The 17,066-nt window shown below is 39.8% G+C and overlaps 1 protein-coding gene across 4 annotated transcripts in view; it reads right to left on the bottom strand.

The window, feature by feature from the left end:
• Window positions 1-16,782, bottom strand: part of LOC108340248 (protein FORGETTER 1) — a 32,187-nt gene extending 15,405 nt beyond the window's left edge. For 3 of the 4 annotated variants that reach the window (XR_001833188.2, XR_008248790.1, XM_017577491.2), the window contains exons 1-8: window positions 16,139-16,782; window positions 12,851-12,916; window positions 12,547-12,720; window positions 12,336-12,466; window positions 12,145-12,221; window positions 8,835-9,016; window positions 8,622-8,699; window positions 6,869-7,001 (exon numbers count right to left, since the gene is read on the bottom strand). Coding sequence is in view for 2 of the 4 variants with exons in the window: in XM_017577491.2 (XP_017432980.1) it covers window positions 6,869-7,001; window positions 8,622-8,699; window positions 8,835-9,016; window positions 12,145-12,221; window positions 12,336-12,466; window positions 12,547-12,720; window positions 12,851-12,916; window positions 16,139-16,597 (1,300 nt within the window). In the remaining 2 variants the exon portion in view is untranslated. The remainder of the gene's footprint in view (window positions 1-6,868; window positions 7,002-8,621; window positions 8,700-8,834; window positions 9,017-12,144; window positions 12,222-12,335; window positions 12,467-12,546; window positions 12,721-12,850; window positions 12,917-16,138) is intronic. The other variant, XM_017577493.2, reaches the window with a different exon arrangement.
• Window positions 16,783-17,066: the final 284 nt, after the last annotated feature.

The following is a 17,066-nucleotide window of genomic DNA, read 5'->3' on the forward strand; positions in this document are numbered from 1 at the left end:
AATTATTATCTGAGTCAAGAGAGGGTTAGGAGGATGAAGGATCCATGGTTTGGGAATCTAATGAAGGAGGATCTGAGTCTCGAGAATCTTCAGTGTTCTGAGTTTGAGATTGTGTCCGACGCTGATATGTAAGAGGAGGTGGAGGAATAATGTCATTTAAATTATGAGTTTGAGGTAAAGAAGCAGGAGTAACCAAGGGATCACATGATGGTAGACGAAACATTTGTTGAACAGATGAACAGTCCTCCATGGAGGACAAGAAAAAAAATGTATCCTCAAAAAGAATGTGACATCAGCAAACATATAATACCTCTTGGTTGAGGGAGAATAAAATTTATACCCTTTCTAAAGGCGAGAGTATCCCACAAAGACACACTTAATAGCTTTTGTAGAGAGTTTATCAAGACTTGGAGAAACATTATGAATAAAACAAGTACACCCAAATATACGAGGAGATACATGGTAAAGAAGGTCATTTGGAAAAATGACAGAGTGAGGGACTTTATTGTCAAGAGAGGAAGAAGCCATCCTATTGATCAGAAAACAGGCAGTAAGGACTGCATCACCCCAATGATGAACATGAACATTAGTATTCAACATCAAGGAGCGTACAGTTTCAATGAGATGTCTATTCTTTCTCTCTGTAATGTCATTTTGTTGTGGAGTGTGGAGACATATTGACTGAAGTAAAATTCCTTGGGAAGATAAAAGAATGAAGAAAATGTTGTAGAAGAGTATTACTTAGCATTATCACTTCTAAGCATTTTAATTATCTTCCCAAATTGGTTCTTAATTTCATTAAAAAAGACAGAAATATTGTCAAAAGTTTAGATCTCTCTTTCATTAAATAAACCCAAGTACATCACGAAAATTCATTAATAAAGGTTATAAAATAATTAAAACCAAAAGAAGTAACATGACTTGGTCCCCAAATATCAGAGTGAATAGTTGAAAAGGCAAAATTACTTCGCGTCTCAGACTTTTTAGGATAGGAAGATCTAACATGTTTTCCTAACTGGCAAGACTCACAATCTAAGACTTGAATGTGTTTGAGACTTGGAACCATCATCTTCAACTTGGATAAGCTTGGGTGGCCCAACCGATCATGCAAAAGTTTTGGGGATGAAGTTGCGAAACAGGAAATTGAGGAGTTAGGTTTTAAGAAATGAAGTCCTCGTGACTCATGTCCTTCTCCAATCAAACGACCCGTACCATGTTCCTATGTAACAAAGGAATTAGCATAAAAGGTTACAAAACAATTTAAGGAACAAGTCAATTGACTCAAAGAGATTAAATTGTAAGGACAATGAGGAATATACAAAACAAAATTCAATTTTAGTGAAGGAGATAGGGAAACTTTGCCAATCCCCTGAGATGCAACTTTGGATCCATTGGCAACAGTAATGAAATGAGGAGTTTTCGAAGAGGACAAGGAAGGAAATGAAGGGATGTTACCAGAGATATGATCTGAGGCACCTGAGTCAAGAATCCATGGACTATGACCTTCCACAGATTGAGAGATGCAAGCAGAGGCACCTGAGTCAAGAATCCATGGACTATGACCTTCCACAGATTGAGAGATGCAGGCAGTTGACACATTTGACACTGAGGAGGATTGGCCAAGATTAGAAGAATTTTCAAACTTGTACCTCAAAAACTCTTGGTACTCTTCATCAAAAATTCTAGATTCTGAATTATCAGATTTAAACACATGAGTAGCTTTGTATGGAAAGCCATGCAAGGAATATCCACTTCGACCACCATGTCCTCCTCGGTTGCTCCTACCTCCTCTTCTTTGTGGTGTCACCATTGCTAATGTTTCAATAGCATCACTTAAATTCTCGTCTTTTACCAATGTAGGTACCCGAAGGAGTCGAGTAACTAAGCCATTGATCGATGGGATTTGATCACCAGCTAAAACTTGATCACGTACATATTCAAAATCAGAGTGTAAACTTTTCAAAATTAGGACCATGTAAAACTTGTCAAGCTTTGTTAATGAATCAGCCAAAGAAGTTCTTTAACTCTTCTACCGCAGCCCGAGATTTTGCTATATGGGAAAGCATATCATGGTTGACTTGTTTGAGAGAAGTTGCTCTTTGGGTTGTGTTAGATGTTAAGTTGTGTGTTTATGTTAATTGAGCTCAGCCCATTCTGTATTTAGGGTTTAACCCTTATCTTACATTATAAATAAACTACCCTATGTGTATGCTAAACACATAAGGGAGATTTCTCCTAATCTTCTCCACTATTTCATATGGTATCTAGAGCTTAGGTTTTGTTCCAGCCAGTTCCACAGTCTCCGGTACCCATCGATGTCGTCGTCGTCGCAGTCGCCATCGCCGCCGCCGCCGGAATTCCAAAATCGACCGACGACCATACCATCCGGATCTTCTCAGTCGGGCGACCACCGTGGTGCAAAGATCGTGGCAAACGGACTATCCACGCACCTCCACACGTCACCGAACCAGTCACCAGATCCGCTGCTTCCCGCCGCGCATGCCGGAGCGTCACCGGCGAGATCCGCCGCCGACCAGGACCATCGTGATCGCCTCCTTGTTCTCTTTCTAGATCTGTTGTCGTTGCGTCAATCGGAGCACTTTGGATTTTTAGGGTTTCTCCCTCTCCATGGCTGCCCAACGTGATGATCCACCTCCCCGATCACCGTCTGCATACTATCCTACTTCATCAAATACCATAAACAACCCTGCACTCTTTCAAGAATTTCTCAGATGGTATGAGGACCGTTAGTACTCTAGTTCCACTACATCTGCTTCTGTTATACGCACAGGTACTCCTTTTGTTGGTCTGACTCACTCTCTCGGATCTTGGGTCCTTGACTCAGGCGCCACCGATCATATCACTGGTAACAAGTCCTTGTTTTCTTCCTTGTCATGTCCGAATGATTTACCCTCGGTAACAATGGCTGATGGGTCTAGAGTCTCATCTCATGGTATTGGTATTGTTCATATTTTTTCGTCCATATCCATTGATAATGTACTTTAGGTCCCTGGGTCTCCTTTTAACTTATTGTCCGTAAGTCGTCTAACTCATTCCCTTAATTGTGTTATTTCATTTACCAAAGATTTTGTTTGGTTGCAGAACCGGAATTCGAAACACATGATTGGCATAGGATGTGAGTCTCATGGCCTATATCATCTCCGCCCTTCTCCACATGCTGGCGTAATCATGGAGTCACCATCCCTTCTTCATGCTCAGTTAGGTCATCCCAGTCTTGCCAAACTGCAGCAACTTGTTCCGAGTTTGTCGAAATTATCAAGTGTGTCGTGTGAGTCTTGTCAGTTAGGTAAACATACTCGTAGTTCCTTTCCTCGTAGTGTTTTACAATGAGCGTCATCCCCCTTTTCATTGGTTCATTCTGATATTTGGGGACCTAGTCGTGTTAAGTCCACTTTAGGATTTCAGTATTTTGTTACCTTTATTAATGACTATTCCAGATGTACTTGCTTGTTTCTCATGAAGAATCATTCTGAGTTGTTTTCTATTTTCCAATCATTCTTCAATGAAATAAAAACTCAATTTGGGGTTTCCATTCGCACTTTACGCAGTGATAATGGTCGTGAATACCTTTCTCAACCGTTTAAACATTTTATGGCTTCTCATGGCATTCTTCACCAAACCTCATGTGCTTATACCCCTCAACAAAATGGGGTGGCTGAGCGCAAGAATAGACACCTTATTGAAACAACTCGTACACTTCTAATTCATGGTCAAGTACCCTCACGTTTTTGGGGTGATGCAGTTCTCACGGCATGTTATCTTATCAACCGCATGCCATCTTCCGTCCTAGATAACAAAATCCCTCATTCTATCTTATTTCCTCAAGACCCTCTGCATCCATTACCTCTTCGAGTTTTTGGGTCTACATGTTTTGTTCATGATTTTAGTCCTGGTCTTGATAAGTTATCTCCTAGGTCTCACAAATGTGTCTTCTTAGGATTTCCACGGTCACAAAAGGGCTATAAGTGTTTTTCCCCTACCCTCAATCGTCATTTATCTCTGTTGATGTCACTTTTGATGAATCTTCTTTTTACTTTTCACATCTATCTTCTAGTTCTGTACCTCTACCTACTACTGTTGATATTCCTATTATTTGTGATCCTCCCGGTGATGCTCCACCCATTTTGTCTCCTCCTTCTTTAGACTCTCATTCACCACAGGATCGTCCTTCACCACAACCCCTTCAGGTTTATAGTCGCCGCAATTGTCTCCTTCATGACTCACTTCCAGTGCCGCCTCCTGTGTCTCCTCCGGCTCCAGCAAATGAGTCTGACCTGCTTATTGCCCTCCGTAAAGGTATACGCTCTACCCGTAACCCTTCCCCCCATTATACTGTTCTTAGTTACCACAGATTATCTTCATCTTTTTACACTTGTCTCTGATCCATTTCTTCTGTGTCAATTCCCAAGTCTTTGGGTGATGCCTTAACTCATCCTGGCTGGCGTCAAGCTATGCTGCATGAATTAAGTGCTTTACAGAAAAGTGGAACTTGGGAGCTTGTCTAATTACCATTTGGAAAGTCTGTTGTTGGTTGCAGGTGGGTGTATGCTATCAAGGTTGGCCCTAATGGCACAATTGATCATCTGAAAGCTCGACTGGTTGCCAAAGGCTACACAGATTTTTGGTTTGGATTATGGTGATACTTTTTCTCCAGTGGCAAAAATGACCTCTTTTCGCCTATTCATTGCCATGGCCGCTCTTCGACAATGGTCTCTTTACCAACTTGATGTCAAAAATGTTTTCCTTAATGGTGATTTGCATGAAGAAATTTATATGGAGCAACCGCCTGGCTTTGTTGCTCAAGGGGAGTCATCTGGATTGGTATGTCGTCTTCGCAAATTTATATGGAGCAACCGCCTGACATTTCATTCGCAGTTAGTGTGGTGAGTCAATTTCTAAACTCCCCATGTGAAGACCATTGGGATGCAGTTGTTCGCATACTGAAGTATATTAAAGGATCACCTGGAAAAGGTTTGCTATATAGTCCTAACAACGATACAAAAATCGTTTGTTATTCAGATGCTAATTGGGCTGGTTCCCCTTCTGATAAGAGGTCTACTTCTGGATATTGTGTCTCTATTGGTGGCAACCTAATATCTAGGAAAAGTAAGAAGCAAAGTGTTGTGGCAAGGTCCAGCGCAGAAGCAGAATATAGAGCTATGGCATCTGCTACTTGCGAGCTTCTGTGGCTTAAACAATTACTTAGTGAATTGAAATTTGGAGATGTCACTCACATGACACTTATATGTGATAATCAAGCTGCTCTTCATATTAGCTCTAACCTTGTCTTCCATGAGAGAACCAAGCACATTGAAGTTGATTGTCATTTTATTAGAGAAAAAATCATATCTGGAGATATCAAGACTGAGTTCGTTAACTAAAGCAACCAGTTGGCAGACATATTCACCAAGTTCTTACGAGGACCTACAATTGACTATCTTTGTAACAAGCTTGGAACATATGATTTATATGCTCCAGCTTGAGGGGGAGTGTTAGATGTTAAGTTGTGTGTTTATGTTAATTGGGCTCAGCCCATTCTGTATTTAGGGTTTAATCCTTATCTTACATTATAAATAAACTACCCTAAGTGTATGCTAAACACATAAGGGAGATTTCTCCTAATCTTCTCTACTATTTCATAGGTTGCATCGACAAGACGTTATACATCATTAGCAAAAATATCTTAGGCCCTTTTCCACAAAGAGGAGCATGTCTTATAGAGTCTCAAGATATCTAGAACCTCTTGCTCAACCAATTGCCACAAAATAGCACATAACTAAAAGTCTAATTTTTGCCACTGGAGATTTTTTTTCATCTAGGACCATAGAAATATCTTGTTCAAGGTGATTATGATGTCCTTGACCAAGAAACCACATTCCAGAGTAGAGGACCATGATAAATAATTTTTCCAATTCAGTTTTGCAGATGTAATGATAGGGGTAGCAAATAAAGAGGAATTAGTTTTAGTAGAAGAGGCCATTTTAAAACTGTGAGAAGAAATAGAACTTAGGGTTTTAAAAACATAAGGGAGGAAACCCTAGGTATGAGCCCAAGCCAACGAAACAGAGAAACAAGAACCAAAACACACTCAAGAAGCCCCAGCAAGACGATCTACAGTAACGCGGTGTAACTCCGACAACCGGAAGGCGGCGCGTGCGGAACACGCGACCGAGACTTGCCGGAAAGAAGCGGCGCATGGCGGCTCGTGTGGAGGCTTCAAAAGACGGGACCACTAGGGTTGGGTTGTGCTTCTCAAGGCGCACCTAACCCTTGACTTCGCTGGAGAAAGCGGCGTTTGGCGGCGGCTTTCTGAAAAGTAAAAGGGCAGGAAGCCCCTAACAAAACCCTAACATAAATATTAATAATAATAAAGACATTATACTTCAACAATTTTATCTTCAATTACTTTATTATTTTTTATTTATATTTTGGGTTTAGCCGATATATCCTTTATAAAATACAATATCCTATGTGTATTTTCAACACAAGGGAGATTAATCGTATACATAGTTTTTCACTATATTCAATACTATCGTAAATGCTTACCAATCATGAAATATTATTCATGAACTATTGTAATGTAACAATATAAGTGAAAAAAAATGGCCATCAAACAAACAGAGGAATGTATATCATAATAAAGACATCATCAACTAGACAAATATAATATACCTCCAAAAAGTGCAGCAGCAAGGATTTGAAAGGGAAAAAAAGGTTCATGAGTGGATTTATCAAAAACATTATTTGAGTAAAAGAAATAGAACAGCATATTCAAAAGAAAAAAAAAATGAACATTAATAGTTAAATTGTATTTAAAAAATTAGGAAAAGAATAGACGAGAAACTACCTAGAAATTCACGAAAATCTAAGAAGGATGTCCCATCTCCCCAAAGACCAAGGCGAACCATATAACCCAGATTGCGAGGTTCAGAAGCTCCAGTTGCTGAGCAATAAACAACACGAGCTTCAGGGAGTCGCTCCTGTGAAATTAAACTGCAATAACTCAGATACCACATCCTGTGCCCACTATTTCAATGATACATTAATGCAGATAAAATAGGAGAGATCGACATCAGAGGGGTAGATGGTATAAGCAGACATGCCCTCTTAGAAAAAGCACTTTAAACATAATTCAACCTCATAAAATTGAATTACAAAGTAGGAGAGATTCCAGTCAATATGGAATCTCCAACAAATCAAAACCACTATTACAAGGACATTTGCCATGCTTCATAGATGGTACAATTCAGATACACACAGTATGATGGGACTTTCCGCCACATAAGGTACCAAGGAGTAGACTAAGTTCATAAATTAGGATCAGAATTCTCTAGAATTGTGTCACTACTCATAAATTTCATTATATACTATTATATCAGCACCCGGACCTGGAAAACAACCGTTCACTTAAACCTTCATACTTATCCAAAAGCCAGAACTGAAGTTTGCATGACCAATTTCAAATTATTGGCTCACCCCATTAAAAAACAAAAAGTCATATTTGCCATGGAAAGAGAAAAAAAAAGACTCAATGCATTTTGGATAGTAGGCCTTAAGGTGTTATTTTGTATCAATTCAATACCTCCTTCCATCTTTGTTCTTCTTGCAGTAGTGGCATTGCACCACTTCTTTCTGACAAAAATTCAAATACAGCACAACACAAGCTTCACAACTTTGAGAATTCATTATGAATGGTTGTATATGGACCTATCAACATCTCATCCAATTGTTCATGACCCTATTGCCTTCAGCCACAAGCATGACAATTTGGATTTGGAACCTTACTTTAATGGAGTTGTTAGCAACACATCAGAGAAACATGACAAGGATTTGAGCATATTTTGTAAAATGGATGTTTACTTATATCACCTCATACCAATAGACTATTAAAAATTGAATTTTCAATTAAATCATGACAGCCTTCATGAGTTAGGTGAGAACAAAAATGACACCATATTATTTATTGGGAAACTTATTTAATGTTGAGGGATTAAAGAGGAATAGATTTTTCAAATCATGTAACTAAAACATTTCTTTAGGTCTGTATAGCCTAAATGGGTATTGGAATTGCCAATTGTGGTAAGAATGATACGTATTACAAATTGTAGCATACTCACATGCATGGCTATGAGGTTTGCCATTTATAGCAAGCGTCATCCATATTATAATTTGTAGCATAATGGTATGAAAATCCAATTAAAAAGGCCGCTCACCTATTCCATGTAAGTTTATTTCACATGAATATGTTTCTTTTCCACCACTAGCTTTAAACTATTTTAATTAAAATAAATAAATCTAAGAATCTTCATTCTATCACTGTACTTATGCTACAAGTTGCATCTACTAAGCATATTAAGCAAGACCATTGTTATCTTTCTTTCTGCTTAGATATCACTTATCACATTTAGATTCACTGTATTAAAAATATTCCCTAAAACACTACATACGAAAATAAATAGAACAAAGAATAAAAAACCAAAAATATATTTAAAAACAATAAAAAAATTAATCTTCACTCAACATAAATTCACAAATGAATACAACACAAACAATATAGAAATTCTGGGCCACTACTTCAAAAGATTGAAATGAAGAACAACCTGGATATCAAGCACTGCCTCTCCAGTTCGAGTTGGCTGACTGCCTGCTTCAGGGACCAAATTTTTTGCTTTATGACACTACAATTGACCATTTAAACCTTAGTAAAAAAATGGTGGAGAAATAAAATTGAATCCGAGAAACACTTAACAATTAACAACTATCAAATTAAACAATCATTGGATGCTAGTTGACACTAGAAAATATTCCCATACCTCGTCAAAAAGTATAAGACCGTCAAACCCTGGTCCACACCACTGTACAAGCTGCTGGAGACGAGTACGACCTTTCTCAGAAGAGGCTATGAGACTATTGTACGTCAAGAAAACAACTCCCTCCCTGATCCCAACAGACTTTGAATCAAGCTTAGAATAAGGAAGTTTGTTCAAAGCATGCACTGGATAGAGGGAAAACAAAAGGAAGATATTTAAATTTGTAACAATTTTGTGATATAGATACAATAATAACAATTAATTTTTAAACTAAAGACTTCAAAACAGTTACACAAACACCTCAAATGGACTACAAAAGAAAATTTACCCCAGGATGATAACAAAACAGCAGAAAACTTTCATTTTTTGGATAAAAAGCAAACTAGAGGTAAGAGTGTGCACAAGAGGAGGTTAATAACAAATGTGACTCCCAAAACTGTTAGGGAACTAATTGTATCTAGTAGAAGAAGAAACATTACCCAGCCTAACTGCCTGGCAGTTAGGTAAGTCAGTATAAAAGGGGTGGGTTGGTTGGTGAGAGAGGGGAGTTTTGGAGTGTTATTGTTTGGCGGGAACTCTTGTAGTTCTTTGGAGGGAGGTTAAGCTCTCGGGCACACAGTGTATCTTGTACTCTTGATTCTTTGGTAATACAAGGAGGTTATTCAGTGTGAGTGGGTGTTACTGGGTTTCTATAGGTTCTTGATTGTAAGGACCTATCATTTGGTCCGACCTGCCGGATAAAGCCATGGAAGGAAGAATGGAGGCACTGGAAATTACAATGGAGGGGATGAAGGTGGAAGCGGCCGCGGTGAGACGAGATATACAGCAGATGATGCAGATGATGGGGGTGAGAACGAATAATCACGAAGGAAACTCTGAAGGGAGTGACAGTTCGGTGAATGATAATGGGGGAAGACTTGATCATGGGGGGATACCACACAATTGGCGAAAACGGGTGGATCTACCATCGTTCGAAGGGGGAGAACCTCACAGCTGGATTAATCGGGCAGAACGTTTCTTCCACATTCAAAAAGTGGCGGAGGAGGATAAGGTGGAGCTGGCGTATATTAGTATGGAGGGCAGCGCGAGTTACTGGTTTAATGTTTGGAAGGAAAAAGCCAAGATTCGTTCTTGGACGGCCCTAAAAATGGCGTTAGTGAATCGGTTTGGAGGGGGATCCAGAGGATCGGTGTTTGAACAGCTTGCGACAATGCGGCAAGAGGGATCAGTGGAGGAGTACGTCCGGAGCTTTGAAATATTAATAGGTCAGACTCGGGGGTTATCGGAGGAGCTGGTGATGGGGTTTTTTCTCGCTGGATTGCGAGAAGACATCAGGGGACAAGTCCGCATTCAAGATCCTCAAGAATTCATGGTTGCGATCAGGATCGCGCGGGACGTAGAAGATGCGATAATGAGGGCGAAAGGAGGGGGCTGGAACGGGATGAAAATTAACCCATCGGGGTCGCGCATGGTAGGTTCGGTAGTACGTGGCGAAACCGAACGCCAGTCCACAAACCGGACAGGGGGAACGGAAGACAATGGATCAGCTAGGAGAGAGGGAGCGATGCCGGCGAGCAGCTCGATAGGGAGTGTGACCGGAGGCGCCGATAATCGGGGACGGACGGTGCGAAACTTACCGTATCCGGAATTTCTTAAAAGGAGAGAAGAGGGTCGTTGTTTCCGGTGCGGAGGCCTCTTTGCTCCTGGCCACCGATGCTCGGAGAAGAGTCTGCGAGTTTTGCTGTTGGCGGAGGATGAGGATGACGAAGCGGAAGAAGGGATAGATCAAAATTCAAAACCTATGGAGCTATCGGCGTGTTCCGTCGGAGGGTTAACCCAACCGAAGATGATGAAATTGAGGGGGAAGATTGGGCACAGGGAGGTGCTAGTCCTCATCGACAGCGGGGCCAGCCACAACTTTATTAGTCGGAGACTGGCGGAAGAGCTGAAGTTACCCATAAATGATACGCCCCCTTATCAGGTGAGTTTGGGGGATGGACAGCGGAAAGAGACGAGAGGGTGTTGTGAGCAGGTAGAGATCAGATTGGCGGAGGCCGTGGTTGAGGAGAGGCTCCATTTATTCGAACTGGGCGGAGTAGACATCATATTGGGGGTTGAATGGCTAGCTAAACTGGGGGAGGTGATGATAAATTGGAAGGAAATGACAATGGGGTATATCGTGGAAGGTAAGAAGGTGAAGATACAAGGAGACCCAGCGTTAGCCCGACAGCTGGTGGAGCCTCAATCTTTATTAAAATTGACAGATGCTGAGTCATGGGTCATAGCTTGGGATATGGGCCAAGTGGAGAAAGAGGTGGACGGTGAGGGGCAAGTGGATTTGACGGAGGGGCAGAAAGCAGAATTGGAAACCGTGTTGCAGGCGCACTACCACGTTTTTCGGGTTTGGGAAATGTGCGTAGTGGAGCAGGGGACAGGAGGTGACGTGATGGGTGAATTGACTGAAGCTCCCTGCACGGTTACAGCATGTGGGGAAAGTAGATTTTCATTTACAATTAACCGAGACAGCAAGAATACACTCAATATTTCATGTTCCCCAACTAAAGAAGGCTGTGGGTGAGAAGAGGGTGCCTCCGTTGGAAGATGGGGCGATAAAAAAAAAAAAAAAAAAAAAAGAGAGAGAGCAGTTTTTCAACCTTGGGGACAAGGTTGTTGGGGAAGGGGAGTATTGTTAGGGAACTAATTGTATCTAGTAGAAGAAGAAACATTACCCAGCCTAACTGCCTGGCAGTTAGGTAAGTCAGTATAAAAGGGGTGGGTTGGTTGGTGAGAGAGGGGAGTTTTGGAGTGTTATTGTTTGGCGGGAACTCTTGTAGTTCTTTGGAGGGAGGTTAAGCTCTCGGGCACACAGTGTATCTTGTACTCTTGATTCTTTGGTAATACAAGGAGGTTATTCAGTGAGTGGGTGTTACTGGGTTTCTATAGGTTCTTGATTGTAAGGACCTATCAAAAACAGAGGAGGGTAAGCAAAATTCTATTTTAAGAAGACGAAAAATAAAGGAATCATGAAGATAACAGTGTTAATCTAATTGAAAATCACTGGCCATGAACCACCTACCTACACATCCAAAATCCCAATTCTGTGAGATATTGGGCAAAACTACCACCCAATGAAATACCCACCCCTCACATGTCCCAGAAATGAAAACAAAAATATCTAAAAATATGTATTAAAATATTCGTAATGAGAATTACTTTTGCAAATGTTATGTATTTAACTTAACAGGCAAACAGGCTCATCAAAACATAAGTAATAAATACAACCTTGTCTGTATATAATTTTCTAGGAAAATACCTTCAACATATGCTGCACCCACATCATCCAAGTCTCTTCTAGCATCAAACTTCAAGTCTGAACCAACAGAAATCCACCTGTGTAAGATCATTGGACATGTGACAAAAAGCATCAAAACAACAAAACTCCGAGAGCATCTTAGTTTTCAATAACAACCATAATTTCATGTGGATGCCATGACCCAAACTTACAAAGCTTTCCTCCTTCCATGATGCCAGTTCTCCCAAATTAGCCCTGCAATTGTTCGACCTTTACCGACACCAGCTCCATCTCCAACAAAGAATCCTGCCCTAGCTCCATTTGGGAGATGTTGAAGGTGTCTCTGTCATAAAAACCAACATCATACACAGGAAAGGCAAAGCAAAACATGACCATATATTTTCAATTTATCATAGAAGAAACCTGACAAGCATAGACCAATGTCTCAATCTGCAAGCACGACAAAGTCTTAGATCTCTCCAAATCATCTTTAATTTTTGGATCATAAGTTGGCTCAGGCGGCTGCACTGCAGACAAGGAAGATGTCTCCACAACAGGATCTGGATGTGGAGATCCAATAGATACTTTTGGTGGTCGCTGCACAAGGAGAGATTTCAATACCACTAAAATGTGCTAGCATAACATGAAATAACAACTGAAATAATAATCCACAAATCATAAAGTTCTAGCAAACAATGCTTTCAAAAGGAGACAATTAGTAACTCACATAATCTGTAAATGTTTCTCCAACCATGCCACCTTCATCCTCGTCCCGCTCCACTTCAACAGCAACCTGATTTAATTGAATACATTATATAAAAAAAATAAAAATCATTGATATAAGGACAATAAAATGTACACATAACATATTCTGAAACAATGGACCTTCATAAAAACAAAAAAAAAAAGACAAAAATTAAATTAATAAAAGGAAACATCACAAGGAGAACTGGAGAAATAAATAAATATCAACAGAGGTAGGGGGCAATCCATTTTTTTACTGGGGGCATAATGCATGTTCACATATTGATTGTCCTTTTCAAAATCAAAAACGCAAAAGATCCTATTCTGAAATAAATACACATATGCAGTATACATACATGCAAAAGAATCAGGAACCCTCTAAGGTCCTATGTACACATTAAAAATAGAGGTAAGAAAAAAAAACAGAAATAACATTGACTCAAAAGAGCAATCAAGCCCCTAGGTAGCCATAACCTATATAAATAAACCATGAGCAGAATAATGTTAGCAATAAACTTCTTCCCTAGATTTTGTTGGACAGGCTTGTCTTCCTGATCCTAGCCTCATATTTCTCATTGGTAGGTCCCAGCATGTAAAGCAAAATAGCAGGCACGAGGTATGGAGTGTCTATAATAGGAGGAACAAGAAATAACAGATAGATCTGTTTTCGATTAAGGAAGTTAACATTTATTACTGTTTTGTATTTAATATTAAATACTAATTGAAAGATAGGAATATGTTATACATTAAAGCTGGTATCTTTTATATTGTTTCGATTTTAGGATAGCATTATCTAGGGGATCAATAGCAGGAGGCTAATCTGGAAAGTTGTTAAGGAGTAGTATGTAAAAGGAATGCAGGAGTCTGTCAGGGGTCATGCTTAGTTATTCTCTAAGGAAATCAATAGGAGCTTATGCTTTGTGAATCAGGGTAGCAGATCTCCACTCGTAATTCTTTTATTTCAATAAATTAGTTAGTTGTATTCCTGAGACTCAATCACTTCCTGAGTTCATTGAATGTTTCTAGATCATACTTGCAAATGACTGGCAGGCTGTGCTCAAATTTAATTGTTTCTTTTGCCATTCAATTTAGTCCCTCCTTCCATCTCAAATCTCACATGAGATGATTGAACATAAGATCTCAATGCATTCTTCGCATTATACAAGACACCTAGGGTCAGCTTACTTGAGTAGGTGAAATTTGGGAAGAGGAAAAAAAAAGAGGATAGAGTGAAATTGTTTTGAAGGAAAAATTTACCTCAGTGAAAAATCAGTGCATTTTATTTCCCAGCCCCTATTTCCATTAACCAAAAAAGAATAAAGTTATTTCGCTGCAAATGTTCCACATACCCATTTTCCACCAACTCAACAAAGGTCTGAATGAAAGAATTTACGTAAAAGGGAAGGATGGTGATAAGCACCCAATTAGATGGTTAAATTCTTGTTTCTAAATTTATTTATTAAAAAAATGCTCATAAAAATGTGGATGGTTGAATGCTCACACAATAATCCATCATTCTATTCCACATTTATTATACATGAAACATCCACAAATATAAGTTCAGTTCCTCATTCACCAAGGCACTAACACTAAACACCTTCACCATAAAATAATAACAAGATTATGTGCATGAGAAGAAGCAAAGAGGCAATAAATCCAACAGCATAGAACCACATAAGGACACGATAAGTACCTTAACAGGAAAATCCATTCCCAGCAGCAGTAATTCCACTTCCCTAATTAACAAACCACTCCCCCGACCACCTCCCCCCAAGAAATAAAATAACCCATCCTACTTATTATTATCTTCTTTACTTTATCAATCATCAAGCATATTGTACTTCCAGTTTCTTAATTCGTCCTAAATGACATTCTTCTTCCTTCTTTAAATGCAAATTCATTCTTGCTACAACTTTACCTCATCAACCAACAATAAAGCATATTCCTCTTCCTTTTCATAATGCATGCTCATCTTCATCCTTGTAGCTAAACCATCATATCAACTACCATTACTCCTCACTGTATGTCCTCCACATCAATCATGAAATGCTGCACCCACTTGACTAACTACCAAGCACATTCTACTACATTATATAATACTTGTTAAATCCAATAAGCAACAATTACCATGTCAAGTTTTCAGCTGTAAACAAAACTTACTGTAGATCCTCCATATCAATCAAGACAAACCAAAGTACACATAGAATCACAGACTCCTTTTCATAATCCTCATTCATCCTTACTGGCAGCATATTAATATCAACCACCCTAAAATTCACACCCTATCAAATATGCTCCATATCGATCAAGACAAAATAAAGTATACATAAAATCCCATTATCATGCAAAACCAAATCAAGGCTTCCTCTTAATCATCCCCATTTCTCCTTACTAACATCTTCACATTAGCAACCATTCATCATACCCATATTCTGCTTTCTTATTTCTTCATCCTCATTAGAAACATTATAATATCAACTGCAATCACAATCCTACTTCATATTGTAGGTCCCCTATAGCAACCAGGACAAACTAAACTGTACATAGAAATCACACTGTAACCTAAAATAACACTACAAAGTAACATTATAAACAACAAACTTTCTATATTTGTGTGTGCCCAATAATCAAGGCAAACTAAAGTACTCTTAGAAATCCAAATGTAACCTAAAATTACACTACACACAAACATTATAAAATCAACCACATTTAAAATTGTTATGTCCCAATATAAATCATCGAAAAATGAAGTACACATAAAAATCCAAATGTAACCTAAAATCACCGAACACACTGACATTATAACATCAACCACAATCACAATCACACTTTATACTGCATGTCTTCTGGTGTGTTTGTTTGTCTCAACGGAAACCACCTTATACCAATAAGAAACAAAAAATTGCTTTTACGTTTGGCCTGATGAAATGTGTGTTGACCGACTAAAGCTTTCCAAACATGCTCCTCGGTATCAATAAAGACAGACAAAGCATTTGTCAACCATCAAGCATACTCATATTCCACTTCCTTGCTTCTTCATCCTCATTGGAAGCATTATAGTATCGACCACAATCACAATCACACTCTGTATAGTATCACACTTTATATACTATATCCCGAATATCAACCAGAACGAAGTAAATTACAAACAAACCCTACCGTGACCTAGAATCACACTACACAGTAAACCAATAGCACCGTTCCTGTTCGGCACTTCTCAATCACCGAAATCGTCAATTAGCAGCAAAGATGAAACAGAAAGGAGGCAAACCTCGTTAACTTCTTCAGGCGGAGGAGCGGCGGGGAAGAACTGCTTCACCTTGGAGACATCGACGGCTAGGTCAACGTTGCACTGAGGGCAAGCGAAGCGCGCAAGGCCGTGAGGGACGTTGAGGATGGCCTTACAAGAAGCACAGGGAAGCTGGATCTTAGTGGGATCAATGCCGTGTGCAGGAGCGTGCGGAGGCTGCGACGGCGGAGCGGACGTCGGAGGCACCGATGTAAGCGCATTTGCTGCGGCGGCGCGCTCCCTAGGCATGAGCTCCGGCGGAAGCATCTGCGGCATTCGGCAGGTAGGGCAGGCGAACTCCGTGAGGCCAGGCGCCACTGTCAGGATCATTCGGCAGCCGGCGCAGCGCACGCGGACGCTCTCGGTCTGCTGAGGTGGCGGTGGAGTTGTCGGTGGCGGTGGCGGCAGCGGCGGAGGCGGAGGCGCTGATGGTTGTGTCATTTGGGAGGAGAGAGCGCGAAAGGGTTTTTCCTTTGGGAAATTGCGTTTGGCGGGCAGCCAAGGTTTTTCTTTTCTCTATTTTCTTCCTCTCTTCTCTCTTTCTGCCTTAGTTTGATTTTTAGATGTTGTTGATGTTGGCGTGTGAGAGAAGCCCAAAAGAATTTCTTATGGTCGAAGTTGGGAAATGGGTATTGGGGAGTTTGGCGTTTTAGGAAGTTGGGCTCACTTCTTTTGAGCTTCCCAATGGCCACGTGGCACTCACGTGAGAGAGCTTGACAGTTTTTTCTATTTACGTTATTTAATTTTAATTCACTTTTTCTTTTATTTAAAAAGACTAATTTCTCATAAAGAATATGATATTAAAGTCATGTTTCGAATTTGTAATAATTTTCTTCTCAACCATAATAAAAGACAAGTTCAATCAACATAAAAGTTTCACCATGAATCTTTTATTTGTCATTCAACTTTT

This window comes from Vigna angularis, chromosome 5 (genome assembly GCF_016808095.1).
Source record: "Vigna angularis cultivar LongXiaoDou No.4 chromosome 5, ASM1680809v1, whole genome shotgun sequence".
NCBI classification, from domain to species: domain Eukaryota; kingdom Viridiplantae; phylum Streptophyta; class Magnoliopsida; order Fabales; family Fabaceae; genus Vigna; species Vigna angularis.